Source organism: Salvia splendens, chromosome 6 (assembly GCF_004379255.2).
Source record: "Salvia splendens isolate huo1 chromosome 6, SspV2, whole genome shotgun sequence".
In the NCBI taxonomy this organism is placed as follows: Eukaryota; Viridiplantae; Streptophyta; class Magnoliopsida; order Lamiales; family Lamiaceae; genus Salvia; species Salvia splendens.
Genome location: NC_056037.1, coordinates 13558983 through 13574621, shown reverse-complemented (window position 1 = coordinate 13574621; position 15639 = coordinate 13558983). Strand labels below are relative to the sequence as shown.

Sequence of the window (15639 nt, the reverse complement as noted above, 5' to 3'; positions counted from 1 at the left end):
CAAAACTAATAACTAAATATATGATTTTAAATAGATGAATAAAATAACAAATCAAGTTTGATATATAATTTATAAAATTAATAATATCAATAATAAGTTTTTAATAAGTTAGAAATAAATTTAATATATAAAACAAAATGAAAAATGCTAATCATAGATTAAACAAAAGTAATGAGCCATATACTCATATAAAATACACTTCATCCGCCCACCAAAAATAATCTTATAGCATAATTACATATATGTTTAGAATTTATTTCCATTACAAACTACCCCTCATTTGTCTCATAATAACTCAATACATAATCTTATCAAAATTTGTTTTACAAAATAGAGCTTCCTTACTACAAAATTGAAAATCCCAATGCTATGATTTTTTAACGGGACCAGGGAATGGTAAAATTGAAGAACATACTCTTGAATTTCAATAATTTAAAGTCATTATTTCAGGTGGAAGTGATAAGGAAAAAACCCCCCAAATTACAAATAGCTTGTAGGCACAATTAGGGCACAGATCGTCTCCTCCAATTAGGGCACAGATCGTCTCCTCCAATTTTGGCGCAATTGCTGTGTATTCTTATTTCTCGACAACAGATAAAGCATGACAGTGGACGACAACAGCTCCATATACGTCGGTGGCCTCCCCTACGACATTACTGAGGACGGCCTCCGCCGCATATTCTACGTGTACGGCGCCGTCATCGCCGTCAAGGTTCTGTTTCTATTTTTTTCGATCTGCTGCTTATCAGTTGCATTGACGTCTCTTTTTATGGAAGGATTTGTAAACTCTTATGCTAGCAATTCCAGATTTTTCTAATTCCACGTTTTTTTATATATATTTTCGCTGCGAAATAATCGTTTTAAGTTGTGTATATCTCTAGCTGTACCCTGTAGATTGAAGCCCCTGCTTCAGTATATTTTTCAGATCTTGAGTTTAAGTTTCATGTCAGTTAGTTATTCATCAAGAAAATCATTTTTAGCTCTTGAGTTTAAGTTGCAAGTTAGTTAGTTATTCTTCAAGAAATTCGGGGAGAGAGATTGTTTGCTTTGGGTGTTGCTCCTGGAGATATTCCAGTTTTCACTCCTAAAAACTAAGAAATTTTTACTGATTATAAACTGATGCTGAATTTCGAAAGCTACCTTCTGTACATATTCTGCGCTTCTGATTAAGAGAGCTGGAGTACTTTAAACTAATGATTTGAAAATATAGTTTTTGAAACCCAGTTAAAACAAATCATGAGAAGCCTCTAAAGAGCATCTCGAATGGGTGCCATTTCAGATTCTATATTTATTTCATTTGGTATGCCAAGTGCCAACCCATTTGCTCCCCTCAAGAAACATTATTCTGCAGAGTACAGACATTAACAGAAAGCTTTTTACTTATTTCTAGATTATAAATGACCGAACTGTTGGGGGAAAATGCTACGGGTTTGTTACTTTCGCTAATCCAAGGTCATCGGTGCAAGCCATCAGGGAGATGGACGGAAAGGTATTATTTTTTCCCTTTTATTTTATCTATTACTGTATGATGATATAGAACCTACAAATAATTCTCTTATCATGTCTAGGTGGATTTCTTTTCCTTAGATTTTGGTGTATAACTAGTTCTTAACCCCTCAAGAGAATGATGTACATAATCTTTGATTCAGAGCATTCATGGGCGAGTTGTCAAGGTCAATGATGTTAGAAGTAGGAACGGGAAACCGCACTTTAATCGTGACTCTCGGCGTGACTCGGATAGAAGTATAGATGGTGATAGAGGTAGAGATCACGGAAGAGAGGATAGTTATGATCGGCACCGTCATCATGATGGGCATAGGGACAGGTCTCTTGACCATGAAGAAAACAGGGAGAGAGGCCACGATTGGACACATGGTCATGATCGCATGAGGGATCATTATGTGGATGAAGAGAGATTTCGAGACTATAGCAGACATGCAGATGATGTTGAGCAGGATCATGGGAGAAAGCGTGAGCGCGACTGGGATAGAGATGGTGAAAAGAATACTGAGCAACAGAGAAACGCCATTCATCATAGAAGTGGGGACAAGGATAATGAGCAACAACATCATTATCCGAAGAGGTAAAACTTACTAGTCCTGGGCTACCTGCATATGGAATTTGCATCACTCATTATCTTGGTATTTAATGTTGCCAGACGATACATGATTCCTTCCTACATATTCAACTCATAGTTGTTGCATGTAGTTAATTGATTATTAGTTTTCTGATGGAAAACTGCTATTTGGAATTGTTCACTGTGTATTTCCGCCAGATCCAGATTTGATGATCATGGGAGTAGGGAGATTTCGTTGGATTCTTTCAATGATGAAATGGATCAGGTTGAACTCTTGATTATATATATGTCTCGATCTATTCATTGAGAAATCTGGCAACTGCTATGCTGAGTATTTCTGCTTGTGTTCAACAGGGAGAAAACCAATTAGCAGTTTTAAGTCTGAAGCTTCAAGAACTTCGTAAAGAGGTATTCATTGTAAATGCAGAATTAAACCATCCAATAATATGGCATGGTTATTTTTGTAGCTTGGCCTTTATAATTCAATAAGTTTGAACATGGGGAAAGATGTAAAAAAAAGTCCTGGTTTAACCCCAATCCAGTTAGGGTGAAATGGTGAACCCAATTCAGTTGTGTTCTGTTAATTTGGGCAGAAGCACCACATGAGTTATGCTCTGTTAGTTTGGCAGAGGCACCGCATGTCATGTTAGATCTCATCTCTGTTGTGGTGGCGTGGTAGAAACCTGATGGCCTGGTAGAAACTTGTTGCCAGTACTATTACATGTCTGTCTGCATGTCCTTATGATAATACATTGAATTCTGGTTGCATGAAATGAGTTTTTTCCAGCATCTATCTGGATTGGCATCATATATTCATATTCTTAAAAACTTTCAAAATCAGCTTATGAGTGAATATTACAAATGTATATCTATGCAATATTCTATACTCCGATTTCTTTTGATGTATGGAGTAGACCAGTCACTTATTTCATAGTTGTATGAACCGATTTATATGTCTAATTGTTTAGTGAGAACTTCATAATACATTTGGAACTTGGTTAGGTGGCAACTATTATTGTGAAATATCAGTCACCTTCAGGTGGTAATAGAAATACATTGTTTTATTAATCAGAGATCTGAGATGGAAGAATTAGTTGCTGAAAAACAAGAAGTTGTTTCTCAGTTGCAAGAGAATTACCAGGTAAGTAGTTCGTTTTGGTATAAATTTTATACTTTATTATATTTTTGTAGTAAATCATTCATTGGCATTAGTTTTGTAGCTTTCCATGACAGTTATTTGTTTGACCTTAGAAATTGGAGGATTCTGTAATTGCTGCGAAGAAGCTAACTTCACGTCGTCACATACAATTAACCAAGGTAGTGCGATGTGCAATTAGATAATATTTTTCAAGGTAGAAATTCTTATGTTTGTTAGCTGTATCTAAATATTGTAATTTGTGCAGCTGCATAAATGTTATCTGCACATGAGAGACTGTGATGACAGATTCAAACAAGCGGAACAAGAACTCCAGGTTAGGCTGCTTATAATCCTTCATGGTTTTATATGAGTCCCAATTTTAGTTACTCATATTTTCTGGTGTAGTTCTTTCTTTCAGCGTTTTTGATTGAGCTTCTCCTCTTGTTAGCTAAAAAATTTAGCCTCAGTAGATCACTTGTGCTCAAACTTCGTTCATAAGCTATATATACCTCTTGCTGGGAAATGAACAGTGATTAGTTCGCATAACATACCCACCCTTTATGCCAAAATCTCTCAAGTAAAAAAGATCACTGCTGTTCACTCTTTAATCAGCTCTTCTTTCTGTTTGCTTTCAAAAGCTAAGCTAGCTATCTCATAATCATGAGATGTACATATTAAATGTAGGCACCTAGATGTGGTACAGAAAAAACTAGTTTGTCAGGCAGTTTCTGCTGACATTTTTTTTTATTTCAATGAACATAGTATCATTGCTGAAATTGGCTCCAATGTGTTTGTTTTTGGAGATCAGTGTAATGAAAAATCAAATCAGTACCTCTTATGATAATCCCTTCTGCTCCAAACAACAGTTACTCAAAACGTTTTCCTTGCAGTGGCTTGTGGATTCAACTGCAACCGAGTTGGGAAACGACGGGGGAGGTGTGGGTGACGGTATAGTCACAAATGGGAGGGCTTGATATGTTTTTTAGGTGTGGGTGACGGTATAGTCACAAATGGGAGGGCTTGATATGTTTTTTAGGCATCAAATATCAGTGTCATGTGTAACTTTCTTTAAACTCAGCTCTAACCAACAACAAAGTGCAAGGTATCTGTTCCATCATGATTCTACATTATCACTATCCAAAATTTATTGCTTGGCCTAGATCACATAAACAATCAAGTCAAAGCCAAACAAATGATGCAAGGCAGTTCTACAGTTCTTGAGTTGTAGAACCTGGAGTTTCTCTTATCAAACAATCACCCCGGCTAAGGCGCTTAGCTCATAACTCAGAGAAACAAGAGCTCTAATAACATTTTGGAGAATGATAGTATTATTTTAACTGTTAGACAATAGTACTTAGTTCTGATGTAAATGTTTGTTCAGATTATATATTGATTGTTTTGCTGCTTGTTATTAGTAGAGATATTAGGTATAGGCATGTTACAATGATATATTGCATCAAGATGATGGCGAGTGCTCAAGTATCTAATTAGAGTTATATCCATGATGCATATAAAAGGGTATATTTATGGATCAACAATACGTAAATGGTAAATAATAATGAACACAAGTAAATTACAACCCCTGTATGATAAGAAAGTAAGAAAGAGAACTATAGTAGAAATTAAACTAAAATGAGATTACATTCTTATACCCAAATTTGTTTGAGTGATTTTGCATTCTCCATACCCAAATTTCTTTTGAGTGAAAGAAAACTTGGAGTGAAAAGAATAGAGCTGAAATATAAACAATCATCATCTATTTCCCCAATCAAATCAATTCCTATAACATTTCTCTTCTCCTTGGAATAGTAAAAAAAGCATCTATCGTGTAACATCAACATGCCACAATTTCTGTAAATTTTGATAGGTTGACTACCCTTTTCTGTAAGCATAATCATTACAAGGCTCTTCCCCGATGAGTTGTATAGTCGTTCAAAAGTTCTCAAGTTGTTCATATTCATTCAACAACCATATCACATTATTACCTAGTGTATCATTATGAATACATAGGCAATCCCCCAAACCATACAACTTCCCCCTTGTAAATGTGACATTAGTAGGAGGCGCAAGAAAGGTGCTAAAACGTTATGTTTCAATATCAAAGCAACAAATATAAATACCTTATGTCTTACTTGTAACTAACCAATGGAGATTGCCACTAAAAAATGCACCACAGATGGAGGAGTCGCAGTAATTAGAAAAAGGAGGGGCGGCTTCGACTGCTCTCCACAAAGATCCCGCTTTAAGTGTGTACACATGAATTCCAGATTCAGGGCTATAATAGACAACTTTATGTTGTCCACTTATTTTGCTCACACCAAATCCAAAACGATCTCCCTTTCGGGTAACACGCCCACGGAGCTCAACAAATTCTCGGGTGATGGGATTAAATACATAGAGATGATCATCCATGAAAGCGTTATTTAGAAGAAGCAGACCATTAGTATAACATTGTATTGTTGATTCTTGACGAAAATCAAACTTGGTGATTGGACCATGCTTGGCATAAACATCAAACCAATTTGAGAACGGCTCGAGCTCGTCTTCCAATTTAAAAACACTAAACCAATTTGAATCCCACTTGGTAATGGAAACAGCTAGGGCATGGGCCGATTTAGTAAAATGGGACTTAGACAAAAGCATCACTCTCAATGAGATTAAGCCATGATTTGCAAATGCATTTGCAAGTTGCAATGCTTTGAGGAGAGAGTCTCAAGGGGATATTTGTGATGATTTCTAATGGTAGGTATGGCTTCATTTTTTGGATGGTTAAATTTGGTGTCTCTATCAAGACCACTTTCTACTTTTCTGTAAAGAATAAACAATGTATATATATTAGCTGAAATTACCAACACTTAACAAAATATTAAAAAAAACCACTATGAGGATTTAATCTTAATCAAGGACGTGATATGTTCAAATTCAAATTCAAATTTATAACACTACATATAAAATTTATATGAAAGTTTACCTTGATTAAACTTGCACACCACTGCCTCTCTTTCTATCCACCAAATTTCGACTCTTCTCTGGAAGATAATATGGCATATTTGTAAGATTTATGGGCTAAGCTAGGGTTTCCTATAAAAAGTAGGGTTAGGACGTATAATGCGATTTAATCTGTTTAGTTTAGTCCAATTTATTTCAATAATTTATGTGATTCATATGACTAAGAGATATGTTCAAACTAAAATTCAAATTTATAACACTACATATAAAAGAAAATATATCAAAGTTTACTGTGATTAAACTTGTACACCACTGCTCTTTCTTTCCACCACTCCTTTTTGTAAGATAAGTCAGTACTAAAACTAATTCAAAAAGTGTCTTTATAATCTAACAATGATGCCTTTATTTTATATATAGAATCCTAAACTTATAAAAATAAATAAAAGGAAATATACTACTACAAAGGAAACTATAATTTGGTAAAAATTAAAACAATTAGTATATTTTTCCATATACAAATTCTACTAACTAGGAAATAAATAAATATGCATATATAACTACACACCTCAGATAACATAATCACATTAATTCACGCAACATATTATGTCTATCCATATGTATTAAATATTTTATTAGGTCCACACTACAAAACTCATTTCATTTATGTTTAAAATATAGTACCACATTACAATTATATAGTAGTAATAAAGTTTTATTGGAATATATTAATACTCCGTTTAGAGGAAATATTTCATATGCATTGAATCTTCCTAAAACGATGGTGATCACATATTAAGTACAAGAGCCATCCAGCCCTAATGACCTATATTGTGCTATTTTTTGATATTTTAATGGAGTGTTATCTGTAATTTCTATGTTTCCTCATTTGTTTTTGAGATTATACAAACACACAATTTCGTGGTATGAAATTGATAAAATTAAGTCCAATCATCTACCGGGCCGGGCCCAAAATATAGTAGCAATCCCAAAATAATATTTATTTTCTGGAGTTTGAATTTAGGTTATAAAGAAATATTGTAGTTTATGAAACTAGTACTATTAATTTTGTAGTAGTATTTGAATTGAACAATTAATTAATTGGTGTATTTCTTGATGAGGCGGAAGTTGTTTTTAACGGCTGGGATTAACGTTTTTATTTAATTCTTAAAATGTTGATGCATTTCATTCTAAATATGTGTACTCCTACTTAAATGTTAAAAAGAGAAATTCTAATTGTGTGTGCATGTGTAATACAGTAACAAACTTTCTTCACTCGATCTTATACACGTGACACTACATTCTTAGCACTAACACTACTTAAAAAAGAATGATAGTAGTGATTTAGTGAAAACCCAAAAATATTATGTGAGTATATCCTCTGTCGTCCACGACACCAATTTAATTTTTCGTGCGTCTTTACCTTTTAGTAATAAACCCTACATTATATTTGTATAAAATAATATATAAAAATAAGATTAACATTTCATTTCAATTAACTATCCACTATATTAATTAATTAATGGGAGGGAATACATAAAATAACCATTTCATTCTGAAAAAATTGCAATTTTCATTATGTGATTATTATAGTACACGGATTGTAATTACTACTGCAGAGAGAGAGAGTAGAATTGTAGCGTTTTGATTTTTGCTTGATATGGCGTGCCGATGAGAGAGGCGCAGCTGATTTGGAGCTCCACCATACGATCCCCGGCGGCCTGGTGGTGCCGGAGGAGTTCACATGTCCTATTTCAAAGAAGCTCATGAAAGATCCCTTAGTCGCGCCCTATGCACTGCCACATCATCATTTTTATCCTCCTACCTTCCCACCTGCAATAGGGCGCCTTAAGGCGCGCGCGCCCTATGCATTTTCTTTTATTTGAATATTTAAATAACTACATTTGAATATTTAAATAACTACAAAAATTGGGAAAAAACTTCATTTCATTTATAAAAATTAATACATTACAATAGACAAGATGCCGACGCCGCCTCCTCGCACTGCAGTTCGGCTAAGCATTCCACCATGGCCTCTTCAACGGCTGCATCTAAGGCATTCCCGGTCGGACTACCTTCCTCCGAGGAACTAGTGGTGTCGTCGTCGTGGTTCATTTTGGTATGTAAGAGAGGTAGAAATGTGAGAAATGAGAGAAATGAGAAAGGCGAGATGTTCGTATGAACAAGTGAATGAGAAACGAGGTTTAAATAGACAAGATTCGGAAACAAAAAATTTCAAAAACGCGTGACATCGTCCGCGGAGCCCATAATGGTGCCCGATGGGGCGGACGATGGCCTATCGTCCGCGCTTCTTCCGCGCCCGAAGCTTAGGGCTTGGGCGTAGGGCGTGCCATCGTCCGGACACCCACAATGGAGCCATCGGTCGCGGCCGAGGACGATGGCACGCATCGGGCGTGCCATAGGGCGCCCCATTGTGGGTGCTCTAGTAATTTGGTACTCCGTTTAATACTATTTGCCTAGTTGCTCTGTTTTGTATTCTCTGCTTCGTTATTTTGTTAGATTTTGTTAACGAATTGGGATGCAATGTTTTACTTATTTGAAATTCAAAACATAATTAATGATTTTGCACTAGTAGCATCCCTTAATACTTCCATTTAATTATTGTACATAGGAAATCTGGTCAATCTTCCATTTAATTATCGTAATCAATTGTATTTTACTCTTTAATTCTTTTTAAAAGGCTATTTACACTGTCTTTTAGGATTTTATGATTTTTCTTATGAACTACTCCATATTTTTAGTCTATATACAACTGTGGATTGTCATTATTTAATAATTAATTATATATATGTGCCTCGGTTCATAATATATTTTTAATTTTCTTTGTGTGATTCTATTTAGGGTGTATTGTTAAGGATTTATCTATTGATTTGTGTATATTTTTCTGTTGAATTTGGATAGATGACTCATTTTTTTTAATGAATACTATTTGTGTGCCCAATCTTGTGTTTTATGTTGGTCCAATCTTGTGTTCGTCCTGGCAGACATATGACCGTGATTCCATTCAGAAGTGGATTGAGGATGGGAATGCTACATGTCCTCAAACTGGGAAGAGGATACAGTCGTTGGCTATGCTAATCCAAGACAATGTACGCAAAGATATGATATCTAGCTGGTTTGAAAATCCTTCACTCAACAATGAGTTCCAACAGGCTGATTTCCAGGCCACAATGGAAATAAACTTAACAGCCGAGACATTGGAAGGCCAGAGGGAACTTTTCGAGAGATTGCGTCGCTTAACAAAGGAGAATCATGCATTTCGGAAGCATTTTGTTGAATCAGCTGCTGTTCATGTCCCAACACTATTCAATGGCCTCTGCTTAGCTATTGCTGCCTCTAGAAACGGCATCTTTCTGGATGATCTTCGAAGTCCCTTATTGCCACTCTTACAAACATAGCTATCTGCAGTGACAATATCAAGAGGCTGGTGGCAAACAAGCCTCATCGTATTGGAATTATTGCTGAAGCAATGGATGTTAGGGGTGATATAAGGTTTAGGACAGTAGCTGCTAGTGCCATTAAGACGCTGTCCACTCTCGACTTATTCAAGGAACAGGTTCTTGAAGCACATAAGGGTCTTTCTGGGTCCCTACGAGGTGTAATGGTGTACCTCAAGGGCATGTTGGAGGTATGTGATGTTTTGGCAGTGGAAGAGGCGGTCGGCGCTATAATTAATCTGTGTTCCGTCCCAGGTAACATGAAACATGCTCTTAATTGTGGTACGATTGGCGTGATCATGAATAATATTAAGTACAAGGTGTTTCCGGGTTATATGTTGCAAGTTCTAGCAATGTTTTCGACTAACAAGATTGTGATTGAGGAGATAGTTAGGTGCGAAGCAATCAGCTTCTTGTTCAAAATCATAAAGGGTGACTCTAGTCCGCACAACAGAGAGAATTGCGTGACTATCATGCATGAGATCGTCACTCGTACCAACTCCATGACTGACCAAATCAGATGCCAAGAGAAGACTCATCGTCTGTTGGCTAGCCTTGTTAAGGAAGGCACTCCATTTGCCCAAACCAAGGCTCGTGACATCCTTGCGAAGATATTCCCTAGGAACATGAGAGAGAGAAAGCTGAAGGGTGAATAACAGAGAGTGTTACACAGCAGCCAAGCCCCTTGCAAAAAGGTACTATAACCTAGCCTTTTTCATTTAGTTGGCATACTACTGAACTGAACAACAATTCTAATTAATCATGTCTTCCTAATTAGTTTATGCCTAAATGATTTATGTTGATGATAACTTATTTTAGTACCTTTTCTTGTCGTCTCAATAGCATTTCACTTCTTGTTCTGAACTTGCAAATGAATTGCAAATGACTTCTGTTCACTGCCACAAATTGATTACATAATTGAAAAAGAATTTTGTAAAACTTTTAAAACATTTATTTTGATGCTTGAAAAAGAATATTTGTTCCAACTTTCGAAATTGTTGTATTCACCCCAAGGCCTTCATGAAAGTATATATGTTCATGTTTTACATTATTGATTTGAAACTGAAAATTAGTGATTTTTCACTAGCATTCCTTTCAACTATTGTGGATAGGAAACCTGGTCTAGCAAATATTACTGTAATCATGGGATTTATCAGTAAATCGTCGAGATTGAAATCAATCTTCTTTTTTTTGTTCTTATATCGGCAGGTACATGGACAAGAGGCAGAGTTATAATTTTGAACAACACTATTTGTTGGTGTTTTAGTCATTAAATTCATATGCTACTTTGTTACTATCACTTTCTCATTTGTCCCTATCCGAACATAGTGATGCTTTAGTTATGAAATTCTTCTGCTACTATCATTTCCTTAGTATTATTTTCTCCTTTGTCCCTACTTGGTTATCAGTAATCTATGTATAATTGTTTGTGTATGCTCTGGGGTAATTCTATAGATATAATGAGTTGGCTTTGTTTAAGTCTAAATAAAGGCCCATAGATCCATTTGTCAAACAATAAACAGGATGATGTCTTCTTGGAAAATCAATTATCTTGACTGTGTATGATATGATTAAATATTTAAATGAATATGAGGTTAATAGTAAAAATCGAAGCTTGGATATAATTGTGCACATTTATCTTTTAACTTGGTTGGACACTCCATTTTGCTAAGTTTGATAGAAAGTTGTAGATCTCTTTGTTTTGGTACATCTGGAATTGAATAATATTGAAGGACTAGAACCAAAATTGGCACAAGAAAAATAAATAGCTAAATTTGCATATTTTGTTCATGATTTGGTGCCTCACTCCAAGCCCCAAGGTACTTTATTGATTGAAAATTTGTAGAAGTAGTCTTGTTACGTGACATAGGGATGTTAGTCCTTGCTTGTGTTTATTTGTGTCGTGAGATTATGAGCTTGTTATAGATAACTTTTTTTACATATTTTTTTTAGTTCCAAAATTTGATATGAAGTATCATTATTACCTGGGGTAAATGTTTAGAGAATCCATCGATTCCTAAGCTAGCATCTAGAGGGAAAGGTTCCACGCTTGAGATGCTTGTACCTTGCAGCGCTGGTGTGGTACATTCTGGTTATGGGAGATTGAGTACAGTTAATGCTGATACATCTGTGGAATCGAAATTGGACACATCAAATCATTTTTCCCAGAATTGTGTGTTCAATCAAGAGAGAGATAATGAGAAATTACATCTTTGGATAGAAGGTTTTCCATGTTGAAATAGAAGTCTGGATTCACTGATGCCAACTTATTAGACAAGAACTGTTATAGAAACACAAAATTAGTCAAGAATTAATTCAATTTAGTCAATTTATTTTTACCTCGATTTGTCTCTGCAGTGATTAGACATAATAATCCCATTCCAACAAATAACAATTTCTCAAAATCTAAATTAATCTATACAAACCTTATTGCAACCTGGTACCAGATCTTGAAGAAGCTTCATTCTCTCAACAATTTTCTCTCTCCTAACCTAATAAATTAGACACAATTAAAATTCAAAATCATGAAATATGAGATAAAAATAGAAGAAAAAAGGGTGTTTTTTTTTCACTCTTTCTGCTAAGCTATGGCTGCCAGTGGCTTGGCCTCTTCTGGCTCGGACATGAATGTAATCCTTCGGCGGCTCCGGCGGCTTTTGGTCGGATTTATTACATTCTTCCTCGTTTTCGCTGTTTTCCGATTGCTTCGATCGCTTTGAGCTCCCGTCATCGGCGGCTTCCCGAAAAAATTGAATCTTTGAATTTGATTGATTAATTGATAAAATGAGAGTTGAATTCGAACCTTTGCCGAATTCGATCTGTTGTCTTTTCTCTTGCCTCTGGAAATCCCCTTTCTTTTCCGGGAATTCATCTTCGCCGGAAACGGGTCGGAGACGGAGGATTCTACGCCGGATCCGGGAATTTCGCCGGAATTTTTAAGGGCTGCGGCGAGGCCAGGGTGCCGAAACGGGAGAATTTCGCGGCGCGCTCCGCGAAGCCCGGATCGGCGGCAAGGTGTGGCGGAGCGAGGGCGGCGGCGGAGGAGGAGGAGGAGGGAATTGAAGTCCAAGATTGAGACAAAATGAGGGAATTGGTGGATTAGGGAGGAATTGTGGTTGAAGAAGGATTGATCGGAGCTCCATGGATTTGGCTTTGGGGTTTCGAAGTGGACTGGTTAAGGTGGGTGGGATTCCTGAGCTAATAAAGTAGTAGTTGTCCATTTTTTTCAAGATTCTTAGAGCATCCACAACGGTGGTGGGAGTGAAGGCCGTCGTCCGTGCTAGCGGCGAGGACGAGGACCGCCGCCGCTGCGCTCGCGCCGCTGGCACGGCACTGCTCGATGCATCGAGCAGCGCCGTGCCAGCGAGCAGGCGACGTGGCGGCTTATGATTGGGCAACGGCATAGCCGTTGCCTTTGATTTTTTTTTTTATTTTAAAAATCGTTTTTAAATTATATAAAATGATTAAAAAAAATTTTTCCAAATCCCAAAAATATGGCCGTTTTTTCTGATTTTTTAATTTTTCCCAAAATCCCAAAATTATAGTATATAACTGTGGATTATTTAATAATTAATTATATATATGTGCTTCGGTTCATAATATATTTTTAATTTCTTTATGTGATTCTATTTAGGGTGTATTGTTAAGGATTTATCTATTGATTTGTGTATATTTTGTTGTTGAATTTGGATAGATGACTCATTTTTTTTAATGAATACTATTTGTGTGTCCAATCTTGTGTTAATCCAATCTTGTGTTCGTCTTGGCAGACATATGACCGTGATTCCATTCAGAAGTGGATTGAGGATGGGAATGCTACATGTCCTCAAACTGGGAAGAGGATACAGTCGTTGGCTATGCTAATCCAAGACAATGTACGCAAAGATATGATATCTAGCTGGTTTGAAAATCCTTCACTCAACAATGAGTTCCAACAGGCTGATTTCCAGGCCACAATGGAAATAAACTTAACAGCCGAGACATTGGAAGGCCAGAGGGAACTTTTCGAGAGATTGCGTCGCTTAACAAAGGAGAATCATGCATTTCGGAAGCATTTTGTTGAATCAGCTGCTGTTCATGTCCCAACACTATTCAATGGCCTCTGTTTAGCTATTGCTGCCTCTAGAAACAGCATCTTTCTGGATGATCTTCGTGAGTCCCTTATTGCCACTCTTACGAACACAGCTATGTCAAGAGGTTGGTTGCAAACAATGGATGTTTGGGATGATATAAGGTTTCGGACAGTAGCTGCTAGTGCCATTAAGACGCTGCAAGGAACAGATTCGTGAAGCACATAAGTCTGTTTGTGGGTACCTCAAGGGCATGTTGGAGGTATGTGATGTTTAGGCAGTGGAAGAGGCGGTCGGCGCTATAATTAATCTGTGTTCCGTCCCAGGTAACAGGAGGCGTGCTCTTGATTGTGGTATGATTGGCCAAGTACAAGGTGTTTCCGGGTTATATGTTGCAAGTTCTTGCAATGTTTTCGACTGACAAGATTGTGATTGAGGAGATAGTTAGGTGCGAAGTAATCAGCTGCTTGTTCAAAATCATGAGATCCTCACTCGTACCGAGTCCATGACTGACCCAATCAGATGCCAAGAGAAGAATCATCCATGACTGACCAATTTTTAAGGGAAGAGATTGAGAAATACACTTCATTTTTTGGCTATTGGGAAAATTTTTAACTTTGTTAATTAAAAAATGCCTTCGAGTTTGGGGACAGGCTGATGCAGGGTGTCCGTCAAAATAGGTTGCTACTACTTGGATATAATATTTTTTTATAAAAAATAATAACGCAAATAGATGGTATAATACTTTAGAAAAAACAAACAAAGATTTTGTGAGACTTCCGTTCGGATGCAAAATTTGTACTTTTTGGATTTTGTAGAATCTTATACATGTATATAGAAATGTAATTGTGTCATTTGAAAATGACCTAATATTACATTTATATGAATTATTGTAAAAAGTAGCACAATCCTTTTCGTATAAAAAAAACTATTAGCAAATTGATGGTCAAATTAAAAATAAATAAATATTTGACAATACATGTAACAAATTCAAGAATATATCACGATTGATGAATGGCAAGATATCTGTTCCATCATGATTCTACATTATTACTATATATATCCATAATTGATTGCGGCGCTTAGAGCATCCACAACGGTGGTGTCCGTCGCCACGGCCGTCCGCGCCGCTGGCACTAACGCTACCCGTCGCCGTTGCGCTCGCGCCGCTGGCACGGCGCTGCTCGATGCATCGAGCAGCGCCGTGCCAACGAGCAGCTGACGTGGCGCGCTGGGATTCGTCAACGGCATAGCCGTTGTGTTTAAATTTTTTTTTAATTAAAAAATCGGTTTTTAATTAAAAAAACCGATAAAAAATATAAATAAAAAAATTCACTTCCTAAAAAAAAATATATCCGTTTATAACCGTTTTTTTCCACTTTTTAATTTTTTTTCATTTTTTTACCCCAAAAACACACACTTTCATCTATAAATACCCCCAATTTCACTCCCAAAAATTCACATTAAACTACACAATTCTCATCTTCATTCTCTCATATCCATTTTCATCTTCAATCTCTCATATCCATTTTCATCTTCATTCTCTCATACCCTACAACATCACTATGTCCGGCCAAGACGATAACCCTACGGGCTCCCACGGTTGGAACCCCGAATGGTTCGGTTCACAACCGTTTTCTACTCCGGAAACGGACTATTTGGCCCCTCCTCTCACCCAAGATTCGGGCTTTCCGGGTGGCTACCGGTCATACCCGGTCGATGAGCAAGGTGCCTCCGATGGGCGATACGGGTGGACACCGGAGCCTAGGCCTCCCGTCCCTTCCCAAACTCCGACTCCTCCATCTCGCGCCGGTGTCCGCACACCGTACTCACCGGCGGAGATGGATAGATTGTTCAAGGCGTACTTGGAAATCTCCGAAGATGCGGTGGTTGGCACGAACCAATCCGGCGATCACTTTTGGTGGCGCGTCTCTCAGCGGTACAATGCAA

General features: G+C 37.0%; 3 protein-coding genes across 4 annotated transcripts; all 3 read left to right on the top strand.

Annotated features, from left to right (window-relative positions):
• The first annotated feature begins 335 nt into the window (after positions 1-335).
• Positions 336-4629, top strand: LOC121809707 (zinc finger CCCH domain-containing protein 25-like). Of its 2 annotated transcripts, none has more exons than XR_006052299.1 (9): positions 336-712; positions 1391-1489; positions 1650-2083; positions 2276-2342; positions 2432-2485; positions 3150-3218; positions 3298-3394; positions 3481-3549; positions 4106-4178. XR_006052299.1 is itself a non-coding variant. In XM_042210475.1 (9 exons), exons 1-9 carry the CDS (start codon positions 602-604, stop codon positions 4187-4189), a joined length of 1053 nt encoding a protein of 350 aa, XP_042066409.1. In that variant the 5' UTR covers positions 342-601; the 3' UTR covers positions 4190-4629. The 2 variants fall into 2 exon arrangements, 1 of the variants encoding a protein (XP_042066409.1); XM_042210475.1 differs by having other exon boundaries at positions 342-712; positions 3329-3394; positions 4106-4629.
• Positions 4630-8190: 3561 nt separating this feature from the next.
• LOC121808826 (U-box domain-containing protein 9-like) lies at positions 8191-10275 on the top strand. Its single transcript, XM_042209400.1, has 3 exons — positions 8191-8280; positions 9167-9527; positions 9581-10275. The coding sequence occupies exons 1-3, from the start codon at positions 8191-8193 to the stop codon at positions 10273-10275; spliced, it is 1146 nt and encodes a 381-aa protein (XP_042065334.1).
• A 2485-nt stretch (positions 10276-12760) lies between these two features.
• Positions 12761-13908, top strand: LOC121808825 (U-box domain-containing protein 8-like). The gene is made up of 2 exons (XM_042209399.1): positions 12761-12799; positions 13390-13908. The coding sequence occupies exons 1-2, from the start codon at positions 12761-12763 to the stop codon at positions 13906-13908; spliced, it is 558 nt and encodes a 185-aa protein (XP_042065333.1).
• The last annotated feature ends 1731 nt before the right edge of the window (positions 13909-15639 follow it).